The 24,836-nt window shown below is 40.8% G+C and overlaps 1 protein-coding gene across 8 annotated transcripts; it reads left to right on the top strand.

Moving 5' to 3' along the window:
* Positions 1–221: 221 nt before the first annotated feature.
* Positions 222–24,836, top strand: LOC140938980 (sushi, von Willebrand factor type A, EGF and pentraxin domain-containing protein 1-like). Of its 8 annotated transcripts, XM_073388528.1 has the most exons (29): positions 223–514; positions 2,047–2,340; positions 4,613–4,775; positions 5,323–5,574; positions 6,168–6,417; positions 7,147–7,322; positions 7,732–7,888; positions 8,263–8,498; positions 9,139–9,350; positions 10,026–10,242; positions 10,512–10,637; positions 11,392–11,661; positions 12,559–12,732; positions 13,246–13,422; positions 14,318–14,491; positions 15,207–15,380; positions 15,762–15,938; positions 16,307–16,480; positions 16,876–17,049; positions 17,886–18,059; positions 18,385–18,558; positions 19,077–19,250; positions 19,558–19,731; positions 19,856–20,029; positions 20,555–20,728; positions 21,055–21,228; positions 22,001–22,174; positions 22,817–22,990; positions 23,686–24,836. In XM_073388528.1, the coding sequence occupies exons 1-29, from the start codon at positions 305–307 to the stop codon at positions 23,946–23,948; spliced, it is 5,616 nt and encodes a 1,871-aa protein (XP_073244629.1). In that variant the 5' UTR covers positions 223–304; the 3' UTR covers positions 23,949–24,836. The 8 variants fall into 8 exon arrangements, with proteins under 8 accessions (XP_073244634.1, XP_073244635.1, XP_073244637.1 ...); XM_073388533.1 differs by lacking the exon at positions 20,555–20,728 and having other exon boundaries at positions 222–514; XM_073388532.1 differs by lacking the exon at positions 12,559–12,732.

The raw sequence follows: 24,836 nt of genomic DNA, 5'->3' as shown, positions 1-24,836 counted from the left end.
TTTTCCTGGCGGTCTTCTTCAAACCATCATGAATCACAAACTGAAAGAAAGAAATGAAAGAAAAAAAAACCTCAGGCACCCAGGGTACTGGGTAAAATTGTTCCTGTTTTTGTTGTAACTTTTCCAGCTGTCGACTGCTGTAACGCATGCTGGTCCATGCTTTAACGGAAACTGGTCATAGTCTAAAATAATCCGCACTTAAGACGTGATTTATTGTGATAGCTTGTGGTTTGAATAAATATCGAGAGGTCCAGACAGCTCAGAATAATTATCTCTTGATTGATTTTCACGGCGTTCTTCAGACATGCGAGAGATGCTTTTGCAGCATTTAAAGTTGTTCGTGGGCATTGTTCAGCTCATAACTGCTTGTTCTTCACTTTCCATGAGCGAGTTTTATCCTTATGGAGTAGGCAATGGCGACACTGAACTTCCGGCAAATGATGATGGTAGTTCTGGAGAAATACCGATTTCTATTCTCTTTCCGTATTTCGATCGGAACCATGATTCACTTTTCGTAAGTACTGTTGTCTCTTTAATTTGCTGATTTAAGTAATTTTTTACATTGAAGCCTAGCTTCAGCTGTAGCTTCACCCCCTGAACCTCTGAGTCTCCGATTGTAAGCGTGACGATTCGAGCTATAAATCACGATCTTTGTTTGTTGATTGATTTTTTTATTTAAAGTTTGGTTTTTAAGCATCATTCACAGAGTTAGATGCATATTCTTTTTACTTCCTTAGCATCCCTGGATTATGTTAAAACTTTGAATTTTTAGTTTATTCCATCAATCTATAACCGAAAGCGGAAAAAAAAACATTAACTAAAAGAGTATCTTGTGCTGCGCCTCATGCAAAATGTAGACGATTAGCATAAGTTGCTTACACCGAAAAATTACTTATTGTGTACGTGATTACCATGGCTTATGAGATACCCAAAACTATGTTCTAGAAAACGACTAGCAGACGTAACTACCTTACAAGGTCGTTGTTAGAACAATTTTTGAACGAACGATAGGTCTTGCATATGTAATGATGTTTTTGTCGAAGAGAGGTCACGTTTTTTATATTTCACTTGATTTATTCATGCCATAATTTTCACAGAATTAAGACATTTTTTTGCACACCACTGGTTTTTAAGTTGATTATCTTACAGCGCATGTCACATAAATGACACGGTATACTGTGTGTTTAGAGGTAGCGTGATCAAATGGATTAATTCAACTGCATAATATCGTAGATAGGAATTCATAGGTATTGCCACTTTCATTTGTACACGTGACCCAACACTGGATTAGCTTCGCGGAAAAATACAGCATTTCTAATTTGTGATCCATAAAAAGCTCTAAAAAAACTTGTTTAAACGTACTAACAAATGGCGCCTTATAAAACGTAGTTTGGTGATACACTCAATAAGAAGTCGAAAGTAAGTAATGGCCGTTTTATATGAGACTGGTGTAGGCAAAAGTCTTTATTTTGCGTCTCGAGTGGGCTTTTTTCTATTCAAACATTTTTTTGTCAAAACTAGCAGAAAATTTTCCATAAACCGCCGCTTATAAGTTCACCCAGTTATAAGCCCCCCACCCCCCAAGTCATTGGCACCTGTAAACGAAAAAGTATACATCTCATATTGTATGCCCCCTCGCCACCCGGGATTTAAGACCGGCCCCCCCGGATTTAAGACCCATCCAAATTATGACGTTTTCAGTGCAGCTTAATGAAAAGAAAAACAGTGAGTGAAAAACGTATTGAGATAAGGGGGATGAGGGGGGGCGGGGGGGTGGTCATCCAGACCCTTGGAAAAAAGGGGGGCGGTCTCCAAAACAATTTTTTTTGGGCCCTTCGGGCCTCAGTTTGGTCTAAAAATGGGGGGGGGGGGGCTCCCCTGGATCCGCCACTGTGATCAACATTGCTATAGCTTGTTTCGAATTAGGGCTTTTTCTATTCCGTTTTTAAGTGGTCCTAGGGCTTATAAGCTGCAAGCAGTTTATGGTATGGGAATACATCAGTGTCTTTGGTCTTGAATTGAATCTCTCCTCTGTTTGTTCTTCAGGTGAACACTAATGGGGTAGTGTCATTTTTAGTAGCAGTAAGTCAATTCACCCCAGATCCCTTCCCTCTGGGGGATCAGCGACGCCTCATCTCACCATTCTGGGGCGATGTGGACACAAGAAAAGGAGGGACTGTCTCCTATCGGGAGAGTACAGATACGTTGCTGTTGCAGCGAGCGACTGCTGATATTCGCCGGGCGTTCGTAATTCATCAAAAGTTTACGGCAACGTGGATTTTTATTGTAACCTGGGACAGAGTTGCCTTCTACGGAGCTAGTGGGGGCATGCAGAGTAAGGTATGGTCGGTTACACTACTTGAGGTCTTATGTATTGAAGAGTCTTCCCACAAGAAATGAGCTAGTCTGTTCCAGGCTCCAAGATAGTGGTGTGCCCGACGTGGTTACGCAAATATCGACTAACAAGCTTTGCAACTTACAATTTATCTCACGCAGACACAGGGTCCAGAGGAGATGTGTTTGTCGTTAGAACACCAAAACTCGTCGAAAACCTCTGAAAAAATGGGTTATTTTGATCGCGTTACAGTTTCGTTACACATTCTATAGACCGCAAACCAAGAGACTGAGGGCTCGCAAGATCGGCTTACAGTATAAAATAAATAAATAAAATAAACTTCGTGCCTCGGTCGCCCTTCGGGCGACGTGCCATGCGCCAGCGAGGATATGGCTTGCGGTTATTTATTTTCAAAAGTCGATCTGGGTCAGATAAGAAGCGAAGAAATCGTTTACGGTAGATTTCTATAAAGATCCCATTGGGCTAATTAATCGTGCTAAGCGACATGTATAGACATTTTTCAAGGTGAGACTTTAAATAAGTAATTCATTTATTCACACGAAACTCCTCTGGACCCTGTGACGCAGATGAACAAGAGTTTTCACTGGGACACGCTTATAGAGCGTTTTCATGCATATGACATCACGGCGGCCATATTGGTGTTCCAAAACATTCCCGTGGGAGTTGAGCTCTTTTCTTATGTAAACACTTTCTTTTGTTCCAATAACTTTGCATAGGCGCTGGACACGTGAGTGAAAATGCTCCAGAAAGCCGTTTTAGTATTTAAACGCATTTTCGTGAAATTGGGCGTAACCTGGAGATACCTGTTTTGTCTTCTGTTTTAGGTTAACACCTTTCAAACGATTTTGGTTACAAATGGACGCCATTCCTTTGCAATATTTAATTACAATCTGATAATGTGGACAACTGGTACAGCAAGCGGCGGAAATTCTGAAGGTTTGGGTGGCACACCTGCCCAGGTGAGAAAACTATGTCCTCCCTCCTCGTCCCCAGTATTCGTTTTTGCTCATACGCGGGTGTTTGTAACCGGCACTTCAGACGAAGCTAAGGGCGCTTTCCATTTACGAAAAAAACCCGGAAATTTCGGTGGTAGCAAAAGTGGAATTTCCGATTGGTAAAAAGTTGTTCCATTTGGTCGTAAACCCCGGTACGTGGCGGTGCCCGACCGTAGACCTGGAACTGGTACAAACTACGAGAAACGTAAATGGAACACGACATTAGTGGGGACTAAGATATGCAAATGAGTCACTCACTCACTCGTAGTAGACGCACTTCGTAATTAATCGGGTCCGAACTCGAGAACGCGAAGATCTATCATTTCCAAAGAAGCACGCGCTCGCCGAAGTTCGGTAGCATCAAATTCCTCGCTGCAAGCGTGCATCGTGCGCTACAGCACGGTTAGGATAGAGGTCTTACCAAATTTAAGACAGGCAGGAATCTTTCAAATTAGTACGATTCAAAACCCTTTGACCCGTCCAGGCGTTAAACTTGACAAGAAGATGAGCATTTGCTCTTCGACTCCTTCAACTTCGACGCTGGCTTGATCCCCTACCTTGTAGTACTGTACGTAGTAGGTTATGTGTATGAATGAATTTATGGCGGTCAGTATAAAACACGGACTGCGCACTACGGACTGCGGACTGGGTATAAAATACAGACTATAAAATACGGACTGGTGAAATGTATGGTAAATAAAGGCGCTTCTTCTTCTTCTTCTTAAGGACTCCCCAAGATCACGGGGGGAAATGGCTGTGAGTTTGAGCATTACCTTTTTAAAATAACAGCGGAAATCGAGACAAGAAAACATAACCTAATGTTTTGCGTCCTACTTCGCGGAGGAGTTGTGTCGACCATAGTCTTTCTTTGATTTGGTTTTCGCGTTTGTTAGCTGAAAGTATTAGCTGCGAAATTGATGAGGAATTTCCAGAAAATCGCTTGTGTTGAGGTAATTTCAGGCAGGAATCTGGAAATCGTTGTTTACGTTGAAATATGACGCAAGAAAGTGACGTTGTAATAGGCATCTCTTAAGGTGGTCCTTAGAGTTTGTGACAGCAGGCTGTGCACGAAGATAGTATATTGTAAACCGATTACAAAGTCTTAACATCAGCTGTACCACTAACACCAGTGACAATTTTCCTTGCGTTTGGTGCAAATGCATGGCGTAACCGTGCGGATCCGGTATTAAAGACAACGTGTGCGAATATTCTCTTGAATTAATAATCCATGCAGCTTAGGTTTTCAACTTTTTCATCACAGGCAGGCTTCAATGCTGGAGATGGGATTAGATTCTTTCAGATAAATGGCTCAAGAACCAACGACATTCTCAATCTCCCATCCACTTCAAACGTGGCTCTTCCAGGACAGTGGATATTCCGAACTGATGAGGCTAGTGTTGAAGCTGGAGGATGCAATACTAAAGGTGAAGCTTTCTTAATACATCGCACAGTGCTTGGATATTTCTCTTAGAGGGATTGATCTACCACAAGGAACTATTTTTTAGGGTGATAAGTCCTTTCTTGGGTATACTGCGAGCGTCTTTTATTTTTGTTTTGAACCATTGTAGATCGAGAGCAAGCGTGAGGGGCGAGCGGGCGAGGAACGAGCGCGGAAGCCTGAGAGGAGACCTTTTTCCTCTCTCCGCCCCAATATCTCCTCCTTTTGTCATTAATTTGCATAGTTTTACTATTTCACTCGCCGCGCGAGCCCTGAGGAAGGAAGGACGACCACTCACGGTCTATTTCTTGAAGCACACTTACCAGAAACCGACGCTTCTTGTATTGATGTCGATATTCTAGGCAAGAGACCATTTATTAGGCTCGATTTCCGCCTTCTCCCAGGTCCGGTCTTTGATCATTTTCCCGAACAGGGGCTGGTAATTGAGCCTACCATTTTATATACTCAGTATACTCCATTTCTTAAAACCCTGTTTATTGTTATCTTATTACTACCTTTATTTACACCAATAGGTTCTCTGACCATTTCTCCTCGATCTGGGATAATGCTGGGAGGAACAAACTTGAAAATGAGTGGACCTTGTTTCAAACAGAATGACAACATAGTTGTGCAGTTTGACGGCAACGTCAATATCAATGCAACGTTTGGAACCGAAATTCAGTCTTCTGTTACCGTGCCTGTTCTAAACAAGACTGGAAGAGTACCCATCAAATTGTCTGTGGATGGTGGGAATTCCTTTGATTACAACGGAGTTTACACTTCAGGTATTTGTCGTTTTATTCTTTGCTGACTTACGGTAATGAATGGAGACTGGGTTGACTGGATCCAGCGTGGCCTAGCCTCCAGGTTGACACCACAGGTGTGGAGGGGAACAATAAAGTTTTTTTTTTTTTATGGGGAGGATCCGCGGCGAGGTTCATTCCCGTTTTTGCAAACAATCCTTTCCTGTGCCTTCTATTGACAAATGTACCCGTTTCACATACCTCTTTTAGAACTTTGCATTCATTTAACTGCTAGAGTACACTGCCTATAAAATATGAACAAATCACAAAACCAGAATGCTTTCTCGACTTTTCCACGGCCGTAAAAAGCATATGTTAGCCCTTTTGGCTAACATATTCATTTTTTTGACCATTATGATACCCTAACAACCTTTCATATACTTGGACAAGTGACATCCCTACTCTTTCATAAACTTGAAGCCTGAAAAAGGTACCCCTACGGGTGGAGCCTTCCCGTACAGGTCATCAAGAGAGTACCCCCTTCCCTGCTTGATTTGACATTGAATTTTCTAGTAGCAGTCATTGAGTGAAAGACTTCCAAGTATCTCCTCTTCCATCATTTCCCTCTGTTTCAGTACCCATCAATCGTAATATTCCTGATGTCCAGCGGGAGGACGGTGATCTATGGCAAGAGGATTCTTCGGTAGATATCAGCTGGGATTCCGGCACCATCGGAGGCAATGACGATCAAGTCTCAATCGATTTAGCGCGTTATAAAATGGGCGAAGATAGCGTCCCAGAGCTGGATAGTTTTCACACTGTAGTGGACTCGCAGTTGAATACTGGTCACAGTCAGTTTGTCGTCACACAAGGCGAGGGAGATGGGTAAGGGAGGTCGCCATGGAGATCTATCTAATTACGTTTTTTTTAAACTGTGCAAGGTCTTTTACGACGGAGGAGAAGTCCCGACACATCTACATTGGAGAGAATGTATTGCATGCAATTTCTAGGATACAATATATGTAAATCCATGTTGTTTCTAACAGTACTTCTCATAATGTGAGCAGCGTAGTACATACAGCACTTAACACAAAGAACATACGACCATTGTATCAGATGGTTGCTTAAAAGAGGTTGAAAAACGAAAAAATTCCAAAACCATCATCCTGAAAAGTGGTTGCGGTCACTTACGAGAGGTGAACGCACATGGAGGTTCGAATATATTTTTTCAGGTTTCGAATTCCAGGTGCCAACTTGGCACTTTATCAAGTAATTTCTTTCAAATGTAATTACCTGCATGTTTTCTCAGTAACTAGCTCCAGGGGCTCCTTTAGCATCCCATCTCCGGAAAAGTCATGTCCCAGCACTTATCTGAGCTAATATTCTCACCTGTTTTGATGACGTCATGCTCTTCCGCACCTTTCAGATGAGTTTTTTGTGCTGAGAAAAAAACGTAAGACGCTAACTCCCACCAACGGCGTCACCAAGAAAAAGGGAGAAGGCAGGCTTCTGTTTTTTTTTTCGTGGCCTAGCCCTTGCAACAGAGCAGCAAGACATCCTTTTTTGGAGAAATCTCGCGAAGTGACATAGTTCTCCTTCCTCTTTTTGTTTCAGAAACATCGAAGATCGTTATGTTAACCTGGTTCGGATATCAAGGAAAGACGGTACAAACAATGTTTCTCAGGCTCAGTGGGTGTGGAGTGAATTGTTTGCTTGGAGAAATGCACCTTGGGCAGATGAGAGGTGCAAAATATGGCATCAGAAAGAACCTAACCCCGGCGAATTCAAAGGTACCTTCCACTATTTCTTGACGATCAAATATGAGTAATGATTGTCGTCAATTTGGCGGCGACCCTTTGGACTAGTTTGGAACCTCAAGACGAACTACATGCAACATTTGGTGCTCAAGAGAGAGTATGCATCACAAATGTGGCTTTTTCTTAATTCCCTCGTCCACTATCTGCTCGTTTGCTGCGTGCAAATTTGACAATCTGCTCCAAGGAAAAACTCGGTTTGACCTTAATCATCTTACAATTTATACTGGATGTTGCTTAACTTAAAATTTTATGTTAGTTTTTGTGGCGCTTCGATAGTATTCGGAACCACCCCCCTCCCCCCCCGCCCAAAAAAGGCGAAAGAATGGAGGGGGGGCATGTGATGAAAGAGATTCTTTTACTCCTTCCGTATTTCTGTCTACAGACGATCCCAGTATGCAACCCTGTCCTAGGAGTATAACCCAGGCTATGGCTGATCGCGGGCGTTTCATGTCCGATGAAGAGTGCAACCCGTCCAATCGGGATGGCTGCTCTCGCTTCCACGAAGGTGCCGTTCATTGCTTTAAAATGGTCAATCCAAGGTAATTCGTTAAGAGATCAGTAACCTTTCCAGTTTCTTGAAACATGAACTGCAAAGTTAACATATTAGTAAACTGCAATATGAAATTGTTCGTGTTTGTTCACATATAAAGCGCCGGCGCTAATCAATCCTGGATACGGAACTGGTGAAAGATTGTCAACGAAAAAGCTAACGCCGGAGAAAGTGTTTTAAAATCTTAACTGATAACGAAGAAAGTTGTTAAATTTGTTTTCCTTTGTTTTGTTTTGTTTTTTACCTTCCTTTTTTCTTAGATTAGATTTTATTCCTCTCCGTTTATGTTGCCATTAAAGATTTTTTCGTCCTCTCATCTTCTGTTCTCTACACTCAGTGGTACATTCTTCTGTTCCTTTTTAGCGCAAAAGGTGCTGGTCAGCAGTGTTGCTATAACAGCTTTGGTAACTTAATGATGGGTAAACCAAATGCAGGCTCCCTTGATCGAGTCCATCCAAATGCTGGTCTGCCTGTGATATCACACTTTTTCCATGATTTAGTGCCATACCAGGATTGTTGTCGGTTGTCTGATAGTTGCGACAAGTATTATGAGAAGCGGCCGTCGGATGACGGGTCAAAGTACCAAGCACCAAGACCTGGTATGTGAGCCAACTCCAGGAAGTAACATTCCATTTACTCTCACAAATGGGGAAAAAAACTCCTATGTAAATTAAAGAGCAATGTACCATAGCAAAACACTATCCCAAGTTCAAGTAGTTTTCCATTCAGACACAGGACCTCGCTTTCCTTAGCAAACTGACATCCTCGTCGGCTTATGAAAACCTCGAGTGAAATGCTCTAGCCAACAAAATGACTTTGTGTTGTGTTGCGAAGTTCCAAAGCCATCTGTTTTGGTTTTTTGTGTTTGTTATGTGATGCGTTGTTTTCTTTTCGAAAACATTTTACAAGCCTTTTATTTTCAAAGGGAAAAGCTGAGTAATACCGAAGGTCATGAAAATCACCTGCTCCTTTCAGGGATTTTATCAAGTATGCAAACTTTCGATTGGCTGTTTAATCGGTTGAACCGAAACTTTTGACAAATAGAAGGCTTCCTCGGTGAGTCAAACGGAAGTCAAATCGTTGGGTTCAGTTACAACGAGAATCACGAGTTCCAATCCCAGTCAACCCTATTTTGAGGTTTTTATTTTATTTGAAGTTATTTTTTTTAATCCCAAATTGATAAGGACTCTGCAATGATAAAAAGTATCACTCACAAATGGTATCTTTTTAACGCTGTAGCCACTGGTTTTGGTGACCCGCATATGGTGACCCTAGACGGCACTCCCTTCACATTCAATGGCTACGGCGAGTACTTTATTTTAAAGGTTAGAGGGGTAAACTTTACACTACAGGGACGAATGGAGCCTCTGATTGACGACGATGGAACAAAAACAGATGCTACTGTTTATACGGCGTTTGCGGGCAAAGAATCTGGATCAGATACTGTTCAGGTCAGAGATTAATCAATTCTAGACTGAGAACAGATCAGTTTGGGTCCGTCTCCAGTGCTGAGGACATTGACTTTCTCTTTTGACCTCCCTCAGTCTGCAGTTTAACTTGGCATTCGGTTTCCCTCAACCAGCTTTCATAGCTTTGTCCTTGCTAAAGAACACATTTTTAAAGAAATACCAGCAGACTTTTACAGTAACCGATAGTTATAATCAGTACTTATTCTATGCACTGCATCGTGAGTAAATTACTCAAAATACTAAGGAGATCAAGTTGGCCGGCTAAAGATTTTATTCATTTCTCTCATCTCCAGGTTTCTTTTTTATTTTCTTCGAAAAACCAAAATGGAATCGTAAAAAGCTAGGACTAGGAATAGCACTTAACCGGCCTTAGCCTGTAGCAAACGAAAATTCCCTGAAAGATGACTCAAGGAAATGCCTGTCAATGTAAAGATCTAAGATTGAACATTTTTGGAAAATTTTGAAACTATTCACTCATCGCGACGTGATAGCTGCGACTTTCTAACAGCCTATTTACGCTCTCTCACACCGCCATGTTGTTCTGTCTTGCTCAAGCGTCTGAGCTGAATGATGACGTCACGAAAATCTTGATATATTACTTTGAATCGCAATGCATTGTGGGAAGATATTCACTCCTCCTCTGTCACTTTTACGTAGATTCACTTAAATGGGCGTGGACTGGTAGATGTCCTGGTGAATGGAGAAATGGTCGATTTTGATGAATTATCCTTTTTGGAATTCAACGGAGTATCCGTGCTGAAGTACGTCAACACATCCAAGTATTCCGCTATCTTTCATTCCGGGATCTCGGTAACTGTAGAAGGACAAACAGAACTGCTTGGTCTCGTGACGTTAGTTCCGACTATGTTTAAAGGTACGCTACTTTCTCGGCTCTCAAAAGAATCCGTTCCCATTCTTTTAAAAAAGAACAAACAAAAAATAAACAAAACTATTTGTCTTTATCGATTCCTTTCTTGGGAGAAACTTAATGGTTTTTTGTTTTGTCTCTGTACTTTTTACAAAGAGAAAGTAAGGTGAATAAAATAAATGAATATTAAAATGAAACTTAACATTTCACCAGCTTTCATATTAAGTAAGTAAGTTTTAGAAAGGAAAATAAAATTTGACTCAATTTAATGTCAGGTAACACAAGTGGACTTCTAGGTTACTGGGACGACAGTCAAGAATCGGAATATCTTAGACCCGATGGAACGTTTCTGGAAACGAACTCTAGCCTTGAAGAGATTCACAGGAATTTTGGACAGCTATGTAAGTATTCTGTCCTCAAAATTCTCTGAAATAACTTCTTCACGTCATTCGCAAAAAAGTCCGTTTTTGCATCACCATAGCATGTAAGTACACCTTATTCAAAAATGGCTTGCACTAAAGGACAAATTTATTGAATGGTCTAGATATCTTGGTCCGTTCGTCAGCACAAGTCGATCGGAGGCATTGTGGGTTAATTTTCATAGGAACAAAAGAATAACTAAATATCACATCATTTTGGAACGACGCGTATTTTGTGGAGCAAAAAGCAATGCAATGCAGACAATTCAAATTTGATGCAAACGCTGTATTAAGCTCAGAAATGTGAAATGTAGCAGAGGAAAAGCTGCAGAGAACTAAACCTTAAGTAAGACTAAGTGTGGTACTCATTATCACCATTATCATCATCATCATCATCATCATCATCAAAGTCATTGTCGTCGTTATCATCGTCATCACCAAACGTCATCATCATTATCATCATCATCATCATCAACGTCAACATTATCGATCATCATTGTAATCAATTCACTTGACGATAAACCAGGTTATTTATTATAAGGCATGCATCCTGAACGCTGGTGTGGACCTCCGTATAGGGCTCCTTATGGTACCCTTCATTGTAATCACACTGGCGTTTGCATTTCTTAGATAAGTCACTTCGAGCGTTGGGTTAAACAGAGGATTATGTGTGAGAGAGTAATATGCAAAACTGAGAATTTGTTACTTCATCTCTTAAGGGGCTTTTTTTTTGAAGGGGTGACGACAGAAGACGAATCCCTGTTTACCTATCAACAAGGCAAAAACCATGGAAGTTATTTCCACCCTGACTACACGCCGATATTTCCGGACAGTCAAGAACTGGTTTTTGAAGACAAATCTCTGGAAGAAGAGGCCAAAGAGGTTTGCGGGGACAGTGAGCAGTGCATGTTTGATATTTACACAACTAAGAAGGTGACGATTGGAAAGGCCAGTAAAGAAACTGTGGAGCAGTTTGTCGCTGTTATCAATGATACTGTTAAACCAGGTAGGGCATATTGAATGTTTTACGATAATAGACCCGCCATTCCATTTTTTTTTTCAAATTTTTACATAAATCAGTTGCCTAAAATCCGTCCACACCGCTGAAAAAATGCGCCTTAAAAGTAGTAACGTTGCCGAGTTTGAGAGTGATCTGTTGAACTCTTACGAAGATTTAACCCCGCAAAGTCACGAAATTTTACAAACTTTTGTATGATATAAAGTTGACCCTAACTCGACGGTTCAAAACGCGACTTTGCGAAGGTTTATCGTCGCTCGCTTTAAATTTTCAGTAATACTTTCATGCAAACTTGGCAAGTTTACTAATTTAGAGACACTCCGAATCTGGCAGTGGTTATAGATATTCCTTAACTGGTCCCTATCAGAAGTTGAAAAAATCGTGGAAGGGTCTGTTCTGGGACCTCTGAGCACATCATAGGCGCCGGCTGACTTAACCAGAAGCGAGATTTTAAATGTTTATTTTATCACTTAGAACCCCAATTAAGGAGGTAGGAATTATATAAAAACACTCACTTTCGGAGATTCGTTTTGTGGCTTCGTCAAGATTGTACTTTAAACATCTTTTACATCTACTCACTCCCTTTTGTTTAAAATGCTGCCAGTTAGCCTTTGTTGCTTGCAATTAATGATAATATATTTTCTTCTCACTATGGTTATTCGCTGGTCAGTCAACACATGTAAACCATGTTTCGCTTTTAATTACATCCAATCATAATGTCGATCCTTTACGCGAACTCAATTAGATGCTGCCTTAAGAGCAACCTAACAAAACTTGTCCTGTTTTGCCTCGAGATGCGCAAATCAAAAGACCGGCACAAACACCGAAACCCTTTTTCGCACTACAAAGTCTGTAAAGAATCAAGTAACGTTGTTCCTTTCTTAGCTTGCGTGCCTTTGGACTCTGAACTCACAAATGGCATTGTACTGAGAAATGACACTGAGAATGGCATTGATTACAAATTTACCTGCAATAGAGGATTCGTCATGAACGGATCGAATCACGTGACTTGCAAAGACGGTGTCTACAATGGAACAACCCCAAACTGCCTTCCGAAAGGTAAGAAATATTTCCACTTCTATCGATTGGACGAATTCAACAACCCTACCGCTCGTAGAAATTGCGTCCAATTTGTGGCTTTCAGGTAAAAAGAAACGGTGCCTAGGGGATCCAGTCGTTAGAATATACCGCAACTGAGAATAGAGAATTTTAGCTTATGTCTACGGCAAAGAGCAAACTTAAGTAAACAGTTAGTCCTAAAAAAAATCTGGACAGTTACTCTTATGGGTGAACACTGCATGAAACTTCTTATTTTTGAGTAGATGTAATGAGCTGTAACTGAAAAGTTAACAGAAAACTTGGTCACGTGGTTCAGTTGACGTAAACGTGATTCTAGATCTCTCCCTTTTCCCTTTCGAGCTTTTCTCCCCCTCCCCTCCCCTCCCCTCCCCTCCCGTTTGGGCTTCTGTCACGCAAGCTATCGAAAATAACTCAACAACAATATCAACAATAACAGCGACAACAGCAAAAACTCATACTAAATGCCGACGTGTGATTTTTTTTCTTACGCAGAGTGTTCCCCTTTTGAGTACGGCAACCCGACAAATGGTCGCGTCGAAGGAAATGGTCGTGTTTATCGTTCAACCTATCGCTTCATCTGCAATCATGGTTACGTCCTATTTGGTCATGATACCATCACCTGCATAGAAAACGGAACCTGGAATGGGACATCGCCAAGATGCCTGAAAGGTAACAAACTTTGACAGTGTGGGTTGAGTAAGCTATATAACGATTTTGGTGAGATACGTCTTAGCTAGTCTTGGTTTCAAAACATTTTTGTGTACAGTATTGGTAATTTGCTTTTAATATACAGCCAATTAACACAAACGGACGAAAATCCAGTCAGCATGAGCCACGATATTGCGAACAATCGAACCTCCTGTAAGCGACCAACAAAATTTATTTGTCATTTACGAGGGTAGAACCACAGGGAAACTTTTTTGAGTAGAGGCCGCGACATACTTTTTGAAAGATATTTTTTTTGACGCAGTTTCACGTTTTCACTGCAAGTTGTTCGTTAACGATGAGTAGCGTCGTACATACAGCGAGCTCAGAGATCAGAAAGTGACCAGAAAAAGTAGTCGCAGTCTTGTCGCGGTCACTTACGAAAGGTGGTCGTTTTGCGAGCCTCCTCGGAGACCCAGGGGCAGATAGTGGGGGCGAGGGAAGGTCTAAACTGGCGGGAAAAACCGTCCTTTACTTTTCTTCGCGCCACTTTTTTCCCGCCCGTTTAGACTAACTCTAGCTGCCCCTGGGTCTCCGAGGATGGTTTGCGAGAGGTCCAACAATGAAGCTTTCACTGCCAACATTTTTGTGTTTTGGATAGATGGTCGCTTAAAGGAGAGGTGGTCAAACGTGGACGTTTGACTGTATTATTACAAACAATACAGAATGATTTTTACGTTAGTAATCCTAATAGTTTGTAGTATGAGCTCTCCAAAGCACAACTACAGCTCTAATCATGGGCTACGGCTGTGCACGATACATATTAGTTGTCAAGGGAACTAATCTGGGTAAGTATGCTGATTGTTTCTCGATAACCGCCGACCCAGAAGTCTCCAAAAGTCCTTTGTTTTTTTTACAGAGTGTCCAGTACTTCCATCGTCATTATCAAATGGCATTGTGTACGGTTCAGGCAACGTGGAAGGAGTAGTTTACAGATTTAGCTGTCACGATGGTTACGCGCTCGTCGGTTCAGAAATTCTATACTGCCGGGAAAATGGAGACTGGAACGCTAGCGTTCCTTCTTGCTTGAGAGGTTTGTCTTCTTTTCTTTTTTGTTATGTTGAGTCGATGCACAGGAGCCTGGATAAGACTTTTAAACCCTCTAGGGTCTGGATATATGATACCGTAAAATTCCGAAAATATGCCCCTTTTTTTAATAAGCTCCTCCATGCAAGTTTAAGTCCCCTCCGCCTCCGCTAAATTCGAAACGGAAAAAAGCTTCCAATAACAAGCACTCTCGTACAGAAGCCCCATATCAGAATCCACATTTTAGGTTAAGCTCAAAAGTTAGCCTTGTCACTCGTTAGATGCCCATGAAATACAAACTGTCATCAAGAGCAGGCTGTCAAAGGCCATTATGGCTCTTGCTGTCATATATAGGTGGGATGTTTCTTAGCATTGCAGACACTATTTTTGGATAGCTTTTATGCTTGATGGGTTTGTTGTTGTGTTTGAAGCCAATATGCCAATATCATCATCAGCACCAAGTCCCTCGGTATACAAGCCCCACCGATTCAATTTCTGCAAACAATGCTTATTGTATAACTTATAGTTTCTGTCAACAAAAACTGATTGAGGGCAAAATGTTTGCTATATTAGTTGAAGCAACACATTGTCCTTGTAAACTGACCTTTTTCCATTATATGGTTAGTAACATCATTAAATGGTCAGTTTAAAATGAAAAGACGAAGCTAGATGACTTTACGGTGAATATTTTAATTGCTTTTATTTTTTATCTTCATTTCAAGAATGTCCAGCCCTTCCATTATCGTTATCAAATGGATTCGTCAGTGGCAGGGGCAAAGTGGAAGGATCGCAGTACCATTTTAGTTGCAAGAAAGGATACTCATTAGTAGGGGCAGGAACATTATACTGCACCGATCAAGGCATCTGGAACGGTTCTTTTCCGACCTGTTTCATCGGTAGGCAGCTTGCTTTTAGCTCTTATGTTGTTATTTAAGACTTACTGGGCTCAACTAAAAATGTTGAGGATGGATGATTGCCAATAAGCATTAATTGAAGACTGTTGCCTCGCTTGGCTGTCACTAATGGAATTGTTAGTTGCCAATCGATCTCCTTACAGAAAGGTTTTAATCGTAAAAAGCACTTTACAAGATTTTAAAGGACTAAAGAATCCTGTTACTCTAAGATTGTAAGAGACTGAAATGAATTTACATGGCGAGGATTTGTCAGTCTAAATATTGTATGGACGTGGGATGTGGGATTTGTCCTTACTAACTTAAGCCTCTTTTTTAAATGAATAAATTTATTAATTAATTAATCTATTTATTTATTATCTTTAGAATGCCCAGAATTACCTTCGTTTATACCAAACGGCCAAGTTTATGGCAGCGGTTCGATACAAGGCTCCCTGTTCAGATTCAGTTGTTTGGCCGGGTACTCTCTTGTTGGACAGTCTAAAACGTTGCTTTGCAGCGCCGATGGAAAATGGAATGCTAGCGTTCCAAGGTGTCTAAAAGGTAACTTTAAAAATTCCTGTCATAATAGATCGCCGTTCTCTGATTCAGCCGTGCATTTAGTATCGAGCACGGCGTCCATGGTGCTAATACCTGATGCAAAGGGAACTTTGAAAGTGTCTTATTTTCCTTTGGTGCAGTTCATCACTGGGAATTGTCCAACAGATCAGAAACACATCTTTCAATTAAGTGCTTAACGTAATTATCGCTACACTACGCCACGCTTAACACATTTCTTGTAAAAATCTCTCGCCAATCTTTTAATGTGCGTTTGTTTTGCTTCATCGTGGGGGAAGATAACCACATGTTGCGTGTAGTATCACAGTCCGATCTTATTATCATTGCGGTGATGTTGGTACATTACTTTTCAGATTGCCCTCTTCTTCCATCATCCATTCCAAATGGTGTCAGTAATGGAACTGGTTCGGTAGAAGGTTGTCACCATTATTTTACTTGCGATGAAGGATTCTCATTAGTGGGAAGAAACACGTTGTTCTGTAATGACGAGGGTAAATGGAATGGCTCTGTACCTACCTGTGTGATAGGTAAGCCGGCAAGGCTGTTAATTCTTGTTCTAATTTACAAAAAAGGATTAGTTCAACGTTTATTTCGCCCCATGTAAGGGAATGCAACACAGTCTTAGATTCTGGATTCCTCGCTATCGATTCTGGATTCCAGGTACTGAATTCCCGGATTCTTTGTTAGTGGAACATCAATCTCGTACCCAGAGTCTTCAGGCTCTTTGGTCAGCCGCTGACCAAAAAGCCTGAAGACTCTGGGTAAGAGATTGGTGGAACATGGATTCCGGATTCCAAGTATCGTCCGGATTCCGGAGTACAGATCCCCTTACACGGGGCGATTTATTAACGGAAACTTCCTGGCATTCCGCTGGGATATCAACTTCAAGAGGTTGACCGTAGTTGTGATTTTTTTTCCACAGAGTGTCCTAAGCTCCCTTCAGCTATTGAACATGGCATTGTGAAAGGTTCAGGCTACATTTACGGCTCTCTCTATAAATTTAGCTGCCTCAATGGGTATTCCATCGTGGGAGAAGATATTCTGTACTGCACAGAGAAAGGCATGTGGAATGGGAGTGTTCCTAAATGTCTCAAAGGTAAAAAGAAATGATTCCATGGTTACAACAATTATTCGGGGGAAGAAATGAAAAGGGCGAACTCCCTTTACAAGTATTATCGGGTACAGCTTGAGGCCTGAAACACTATATCACATTCCTTGCGCAAATGCAATCATTACTCTCATAGAGACCTCCACAAACCGAATATATATTAAGCGAATTCCGTGAATTTCGACAGCGGTGCCCTACTTTTATTATAACCAGTGCTACCATACGTCTGTTGACTGCCATCCAGAAATAAATTTCTAAGTCTAGATTTGTTTCATCCCATGGGCGTATGTACCTTAAATTGATAAAAGTATTAGAAAAAGTACAAATGCAGAGAGCGATTGTCAATTCGTTGTACAGTGTCGATTTCAGGGTAGCCTTCCACGCAGACGCGTTGTCAGGACTTTGTCACGCGTTCCTGTTCCTAAAAGAAGCCCTAAGAACGTCTGCGTTGGAGACTAATTCCAGGTCGCCCATAAATCCGCATTCCGGATTTCGGGAAATTTTTACCCGTGGAATCCGGAATCCTGCGCTTTGGAATCCAGAATACAGCTAAAGAATTGGAATCCCACTAGCGGCTGGAATCCAGAATCCAAGTTCTACTGACAAAGACTGGAATCCAGTACCTGGAATCTGGAAACCATGTTATGGAATCCAGAACCCAAGATTGTCTTGGATTCCATTACATGGGGCGATCCAGGGCAGTAGAGCACAATAACACACACGCAATGCAGTCATAGTTTACCTCTAGGATGGTCTTTTAGGTATGGTTTAGCAACGATAAGATTTGGTGACTTAGTCAAATATACTGAATGTTTTTGTCACAGAATGTCCCAGCCTTCCTTCATCTATAGCACATGGATTTGTCAACGGCAGTGGCTATTTGGAAGGATCCCAACATCACTTCACATGTGGCAGGGGATATTCACTTATTGGTGATGACACGCTAGTCTGTAGGGATACCGGTGCTTGGAGTAATCCTCCTCCCAAATGTCTTATAGGTATAAAAAAAACTTTCGCTCTTCTTTGCTAGACCCAGAGGACCTTGCAAAAGTTCACTTTTTGTCCACAGAAATGGTGAGGTTTTGGAAACAATATTCTAGAATATAAAGTATAAAACAAACCAGGAAATGCTATAAAAACAACTCTATACATACTAAGTCACTCACAGTTAATACATTTGTCTCAAACAAGTTATGCTTTAAGTTTGTTTCTTCAGATGAAAATAAGTGTTGATTAAGCACATGGCTTTGCATTAGCATGCAAATTCATGAGGAAATAGGAATATTAATATCAATATCCCTGCTACCATTTATGTCTTCTAAGAATGCCCTTCACTTCCTCCGTATATAAGACATGGTTTCGTCAATGGCACTGGATCAGTGGAAGGTTCTCTTTATAGCTTTAACTGCAAGCAAGGATACTCTCTTGTTGGTAAAAAGAACTTGTACTGCACCGCAGAGGGGGAATGGAATGCAAGTATTCCCATTTGTTTAAAAGGTAATTACAAAGTTATCGTTTTGGAAATTGATTCGATCATTGCAATATACTGATAAGTAATTAACAAATTTTTAATTCGTCTTTTGACATACAAATAATCAAAAGCTTCGTGTAGTACGCAATATTTACTTGTCAGAGTAATTAATAATAGAAAATATCTAACAGGTAATTTTAGCTAATAATGCTGAAAAGAACAATTTCAATCTTAGTAGAACGAATGACTGGATATCTTCTAAGGAAGGCTGTGAGACACAACTCCTAATGGCCAGTCCAAAATCCTCAAAAACAAACTCCACAAAATATATCTATTTTTAGATTTTTTTGCAGTTTGCAAACAAACTAGGCACAAGCCAACTGCCCCTCTATGGACTGTAAAAAGATATGAAGATAACATAACACTGTAGCACGTTTCGTTTAAATAATAACACTGATCTTACAGTTGTTAAAGACGACATACAAACCTTACTAGTTGAACGAAAACCTGCAACAAATTTGACAAGAATGTAACGTTTTTGTAGAGTGTCCAGAACTTCCTTTGTTGATAGCCAATGGTTTCATCAACGGTTCAGGCGCCATGCATGGTTCGCTTTACACTTTCAAGTGTCAAGATGGTTATTCACTCGTTGGTCACGAACTCCTGTACTGTACAGAAGAAGGGAAATGGAATGCTAGTGTTCCCGTTTGCTTAAAAGGTTAGGTCTGTTCTCTACTTGTTTTTCCAGTCAATGCCGCTATCTCGTGAAAAACATCTTGTTAAACAGCTAACCAGGGTTCGTACAGGTCATGAAAAACCTGGAAAGTCATGAAGTTTAAGAATTTCATTTTGTAGGCCTTGAAAGTCATGGAAAGTTGAAGTAATGTTCGGTAGATTAATTACCGCAGAGGTGAAAACAAGGACAAAGTAAGATAGAGACAGGTAATTAAACAACTCAAATGGCAGACAATTTGGTGGACGTCAACCTTTTCACCTTGTGACGATGCAAACTCCTCTTTCCTCAGAATGTCCTAGTCTGCCTTCTTCTATTAGTCAAGGGTTCATCAATGGCTCTGGATCAGTGGAAGGTTCTCTTTATAGCTTTAGCTGCGAGTATGGATACTCTCTTATGGGTGAAAAGAACTTGTACTGCACTGCAGAGGGGAGGTGGAATGCAAGTATTCCCATTTGTTTAAAAGGTGCGTAGTAAGGGATAATCCCTCTGGATTTTCTCCCCCATCACCTCACCACCACCACCACCACCACCACCAAGAAAACGCCTACATTGTCATATTGTGACGATGCAAACTCCTCTTTCCTCAGAATGTCCTAGTCTGCCTTCTTCTATAAGACAAGGGTTCATCAATGGCTCTGGATCAGTGGAAGGTTCTCTTTATAGCTTTAACTGCAAGCAAGGATACTCTCTTGTGGGGGAAAAGAACTTGTACTGCACCGGAGAGGGGAAGTGGAATGCAAGTATTCCCATTTGTTTAAAAGGTACTTTACAGAGTCATCGTTTTGGAATTTGATTCGATCATTGCAATACTGATAAGTAATTAATACATTTCTAATGCGTCTTTTGACATAGAAATAATCAAACGCTTCGTGTATTACGCAATATTTACTAGTCAGAGTAATCAATAATAGAAAATATCTATAGGTAATTTTAGCTAAAAGAACAATTTCAATCTTAGTAGAACGAATGACTGGATATCTTCTAAGAAAGGCTTATTCTGCGAGACACAACTCCTAATGGCCTGTCCAAAATCCTCAAACAAACTCCACAAACTATATCTATTTTAGATTTTGTTTGCAGTTTGCAAACAAACCAGGCACAAGCCAACTGCCCCTCTGTGGACTGTAAAAAGATATGAAGATAACATAACACTGTAGCACGTTTCGTTTAAATAATAACTCTGAAAGATGCGAGAATCATTTTACAGTTGTTAAAGACTACATACAAACTTTACTAGTTGAACGAAAACCTGCAACAAATTTGACAAGAATGTAATGTTTTTGTAGAGTGTCCAGAACTTCCTTCGTTGATAGCCAATGGTTTCATCAACGGTTCAGGCGCCCTGCATGGTTCGCTGTACACTTTCAAGTGTCAAGATGGTTATTCACTCGTTGGTCACGAACTCTTGTACTGTACAGAAGAAGGGAAATGGAATGCTAGTGTTCCCGTTTGCTTAAAAGGTTAGGTCTGTTTTCTACTTGTTTTTCAAGTCAACGCCGCTATCTCGTGAATAACATCTTGTTAAACAGCTAATCAGGGTTGGTACAGGTCATGGAAAACCTGGAAAGTCATGAAGTTTAAGAATTTCATTTTGTAGGCCTTGAAAGTCATAGAATTTAATTGTCGGTCATGGAAAGTTGAAGTTATGTTTGGTAGATTAGTTACCGCAGAGGTCAAAACAAGGACAAAGTAAGATAGATATAGGTGATAAGACAACTCAAATGGGAGACATTTTGGTGGACATCAACCTTGTCAATTGTGACGATGCAAACTTTTCTTTCCTCAGAATGTCCTAGTCTGCCTTCTTCTATAAGTCAAGGGTTCATCAATGGCTCTGGATCAGTGGAAGGTTCTCTTTATAGCTTTAGCTGCGGGTATGGATATTCTCTTATGGGTGAAAAGAACTTGTACTGCACTGCAGAGGGGAGGTGGAATGCAAGTATTCCCATTTGTTTGAAAGGTGCGTAGTAAGGGATAATCCCTCTGGATTTTCTCCCCCATCACCGCACCACCACCAAGAAATCGCCTACATTTCCGGCTCGAATGCAGTTCGTCCTCGTAGACGAGATATTTGCGTATAAAAAGGTTCATTCGGTTTCCCGCTGTACCGACTAGATGCCCTCTACGTGAATATTATTTTTTGATGAAAGTTCTCGTGAAAAGAAAAAAAACTCCCCGAAAAATGCTTCTTTAATGTCGCGGCTCGTAAGATCGATTGTTTTAATGGGGCTCTGTGTTCCAATATACATACAACCGGAATATACATAATAAAGGTTAATATGCCCTACGTATGGCAAGAATGCATGCCTGCATCGTTGCGTATTTCCTGTCTACTCGGCTAATGAAATTTCGATCGTTAAATCTTTATCCTCGTTCAATCCAAAATCAGAAGCATGAAACTCAAAATATCAAAAAATTCGATAGTGGTCCCAAAAAAGGCCTAGAGCTGATCTTTTTGAAGCTTGCTGAGGACCTGAAACTCTACTAGCTTTTGGCCGCTGTTGAGTGGCTATGTTAAGTATAGCCATTCAAAGATTTCCAGCAACAGGTGCTTAGTTATACTAAAAACCGATCACTCTATATCCACAGGCGTCCTTTTTATTGTCGTATATGTTGTGAAAGGTTTTTTTGCCTTTGTGCTGATTTAATAGTACTTTCCTTTTACTTCAGATTGTCCCACCCTTCTTTTATCTCTGCCAAACTTTGGAATGGTTACTTTCTTCTTCCTTCAGATTGTCCCACCCTTCCTTTATCTTTGCCAAATGGAATGGTTAGTGGTACAGGCTCCGTGGAAGGATCTTATTACTATTTCAGTTGCCAAAAGCACTACTCCCTTCTTGGGGCAAACACTTTGTTTTGCAACAAAAAGGGGACGTGGAATGGTTCTGTTCCCGCATGTTTTAAAGGTAGGTAATCGCTAATTTCATAACCAGCTGTAATAACATTTAAAACACGGCTTACGCACGCGCGTCTTTCTGTTCTGATAGAGTGCTCTTGAGAAAATGTTGAGAAAAAAGGAACGTTTAAAAATTTAAAATTAAACGCGATTTTCCATTTGTAACCGCGCCCTCAATAGTTCGGCAAAAATTTTATAGCAGTGCGCCATGGCCAAGAAAATTTGGTCATCTATCCATCCGAGAAGTTTAGTTTTCTCGTAACCAAGGCGCCCTGCTCGTAACCGTACGACTTTCCGTCCGCTACAAGTAAACCAATGTGGAGTATAGTATGCTTCTTATATCCTTACCACGCCATCCATATCAAAGTCGTTAATTAACGCCGTCAAATAGGGAATCCAATGAACTTTTAATTTAGGCACTGTTTGAAAGATCTCTTTCCCTGTATGAGTTGAGTTGTAGAGTTATCTGTGACCGTTGTTGTCTAGGGAATGTGTTAAGCTAACAGGGGCAAGAAAGAGCGGGGCGCGCGCGGGAGACACGCGAGCGTCCCGTTCTCCCTTGCGCCCATATACATTACTTCCGTGCGCCAGCTACGCAGGCTAGTGTTGCAGAGGTTTCCACTTTGATACTATGTTGTAACAAAACTACTAGATTGTCCAGAAATAAACCAGACACTTGAACATGGACACATGAATGGCAGTGGATCCACTTTTGGGACAACATATAGCTTCTATTGTGATGAAGGTTATAAAATGGATGGGCAGAGCACTGTATTCTGTGATGAGCAAGGTCAATGGAATGCTACTGTTCCAGTTTGTTCAAGAGGTAAACAATTCAGTTCTCTAATTACCACAAAAACTTAGAACGCACATCAAGAAAAAAAAAAGCGCAGAATGGCTATTGCAGAGCAAAGACACAAAGGCCATGCAAGGCGAGATATTGTTTATTCCCGCTCTGTTTCCTCATATCTCATGTTAAATGACTTAGTTAAGGTGACACTTGACGGTTCCAAGATAAACTGGTAAGCCTGTAGGCCTCTAAGTTTCCCCACCTACATTAACGACACTTTCCAGATCGTATCGGGATTTGGAATGTCCCCTTTTGAGAAGAGAGGGAAACCGGAGTACCTGGAGAAAAATCTCTCAGAGCAGGGAAAACAACCAACAACAAACTCAACCTTCATATGGCGTCCAGGCCGGCACTCCAACCCGGACCACTTTGGTGGAAGACAAGTCCTCTCACCACGGCGCCATCGCTGCTACCCCTAAAATGTTTAAATGGTTATATGAACGCCGCCCTGCTCCCCAGCTGGTTGTTTTGGTTTTTAGTTTGTTCATCTTCTAAACTGCGTTATATTGGGTGTATTGCAAAGCTAAGATTAACCTGCGATCAGGCGGTCCTTCTTCCCTTTTTGTTTCTCGCTATCCCCGGAAACAAAAACACCTGATCGCAAGTTAAGCTAAGAAATGCTGGAACGCTTTCCAAATTTTGACATTGAGAACAATTTTGCTTTTCTCCAGTGCATGTAGGAAAAATAGCAAAGAAAACGGCCTGGTACGTAGTTCCATTTTCTGCCATGAGTGGCCTTGTATTTATTATTGTTGCTACCGGAGTTGTGATCCTTTTGCTGCGTCGATGGAGATCAACGAGAAAAGGCGAAGAACCCATGGAAGGTGAAGAAGTGGCAATGAACGAACAAGCGATAACTCCAAGGAAGACTAAAGTGAGGTGGGAATGTTTGCCAATCTTAAAAACATCCAAGGAACCCCCAACAGTGGTGTGAAACAAGCCCCGCCACTTATTTATTCTTGGAAGTCTGCATGGGAACTACTAATTAAGTTATTTAGGGGCACTCGAGAGGTACCAGCGAAGCTCCATGTTCTCAAAATGCTCGGGACTATCCAGATTTTAGCCAAAGAAATATATAGACAATATTGTATCGCACTGGGCAAAAAGAGAATGTTTCTGAATGCATGGTGTAGTACCTCCACTTGAGAAATTCATTGTAAGAGGCGTTCTTGGTGAGGATAATATGGTATTCAGTCTTTTTTCCTATTATATTGCCAAAGGTACAAGTTTATTACCTGAGTAAACATCAAACTACACTAGAAGTGTCACTATAGCGCTGACTTAGATTTGAAAAGAACTACAGGATACCATTTCCTTCATCAGCCACGTTAAAACCTTACCTTAATAACGGGGAAGCGTCACGGATAATAATAATAATCATCATCATCACCATAATCATAATCATAGAAATAATATTTTATTAGGGACAGACCATTAGAAAACTTATGGGGGGGGGGAAATACAAAAAAAATATTCGCGCAAGGGAAAATTGAATGAAAAAAAATTCTTGCACGCGAATTAATCCTAGAAAATATTTATGTAAGGGCCTAAAAAAAAATTCATACAAGGAATTTGATAACGAAAAAAAATTCCTGCGGCTCGAGAATTCCCCCCCCCCCCCCCCCCATAACTGTTCTAATGGTCTGTCCCTTAGGAAACTTTCATCACATCTCTCTGGTTCAAATTAGACTTATATACAGTAAAATGAAAGATACCTAGAAATAAAAATAAATATTCAAAAACTAAATTTAAAATTGGTAAAAAGCTACAATTGAAATACGAACAAAACATTCAATAAAAAAGCTAAGCTTAAAATTCACAA

This window comes from Porites lutea, chromosome 5 (genome assembly GCF_958299795.1).
Source record: "Porites lutea chromosome 5, jaPorLute2.1, whole genome shotgun sequence".
In the NCBI taxonomy this organism is placed as follows: Eukaryota; Metazoa; Cnidaria; class Anthozoa; order Scleractinia; family Poritidae; genus Porites; species Porites lutea.
Note: the sequence above shows the minus strand (reverse complement) of the source record. Positions and strands in the feature narration are given on the sequence as shown.

What these genes read in the sequence shown, in the direction of transcription:
- LOC140938980 (XM_073388528.1), top strand. Translation starts at nt 305, where the DNA reads ATGCGAGAGATGCTTTTGCAGCATTTAAAGTTGTTCGTGGGCATTGTT. An exon ending in TTTAAAATGGTCAATCCAAG is followed by an intron (nt 7,889 to 8,262) that starts GTAATTCGTTAA and finishes GTTCCTTTTTAG; the next exon opens with CGCAAAAGGTGCTGGTCAGC. An exon ending in ATCGCCAAGATGCCTGAAAG is followed by an intron (nt 13,423 to 14,317) that starts GTAACAAACTTT and finishes TTTTTTTTACAG; the next exon opens with AGTGTCCAGTACTTCCATCG.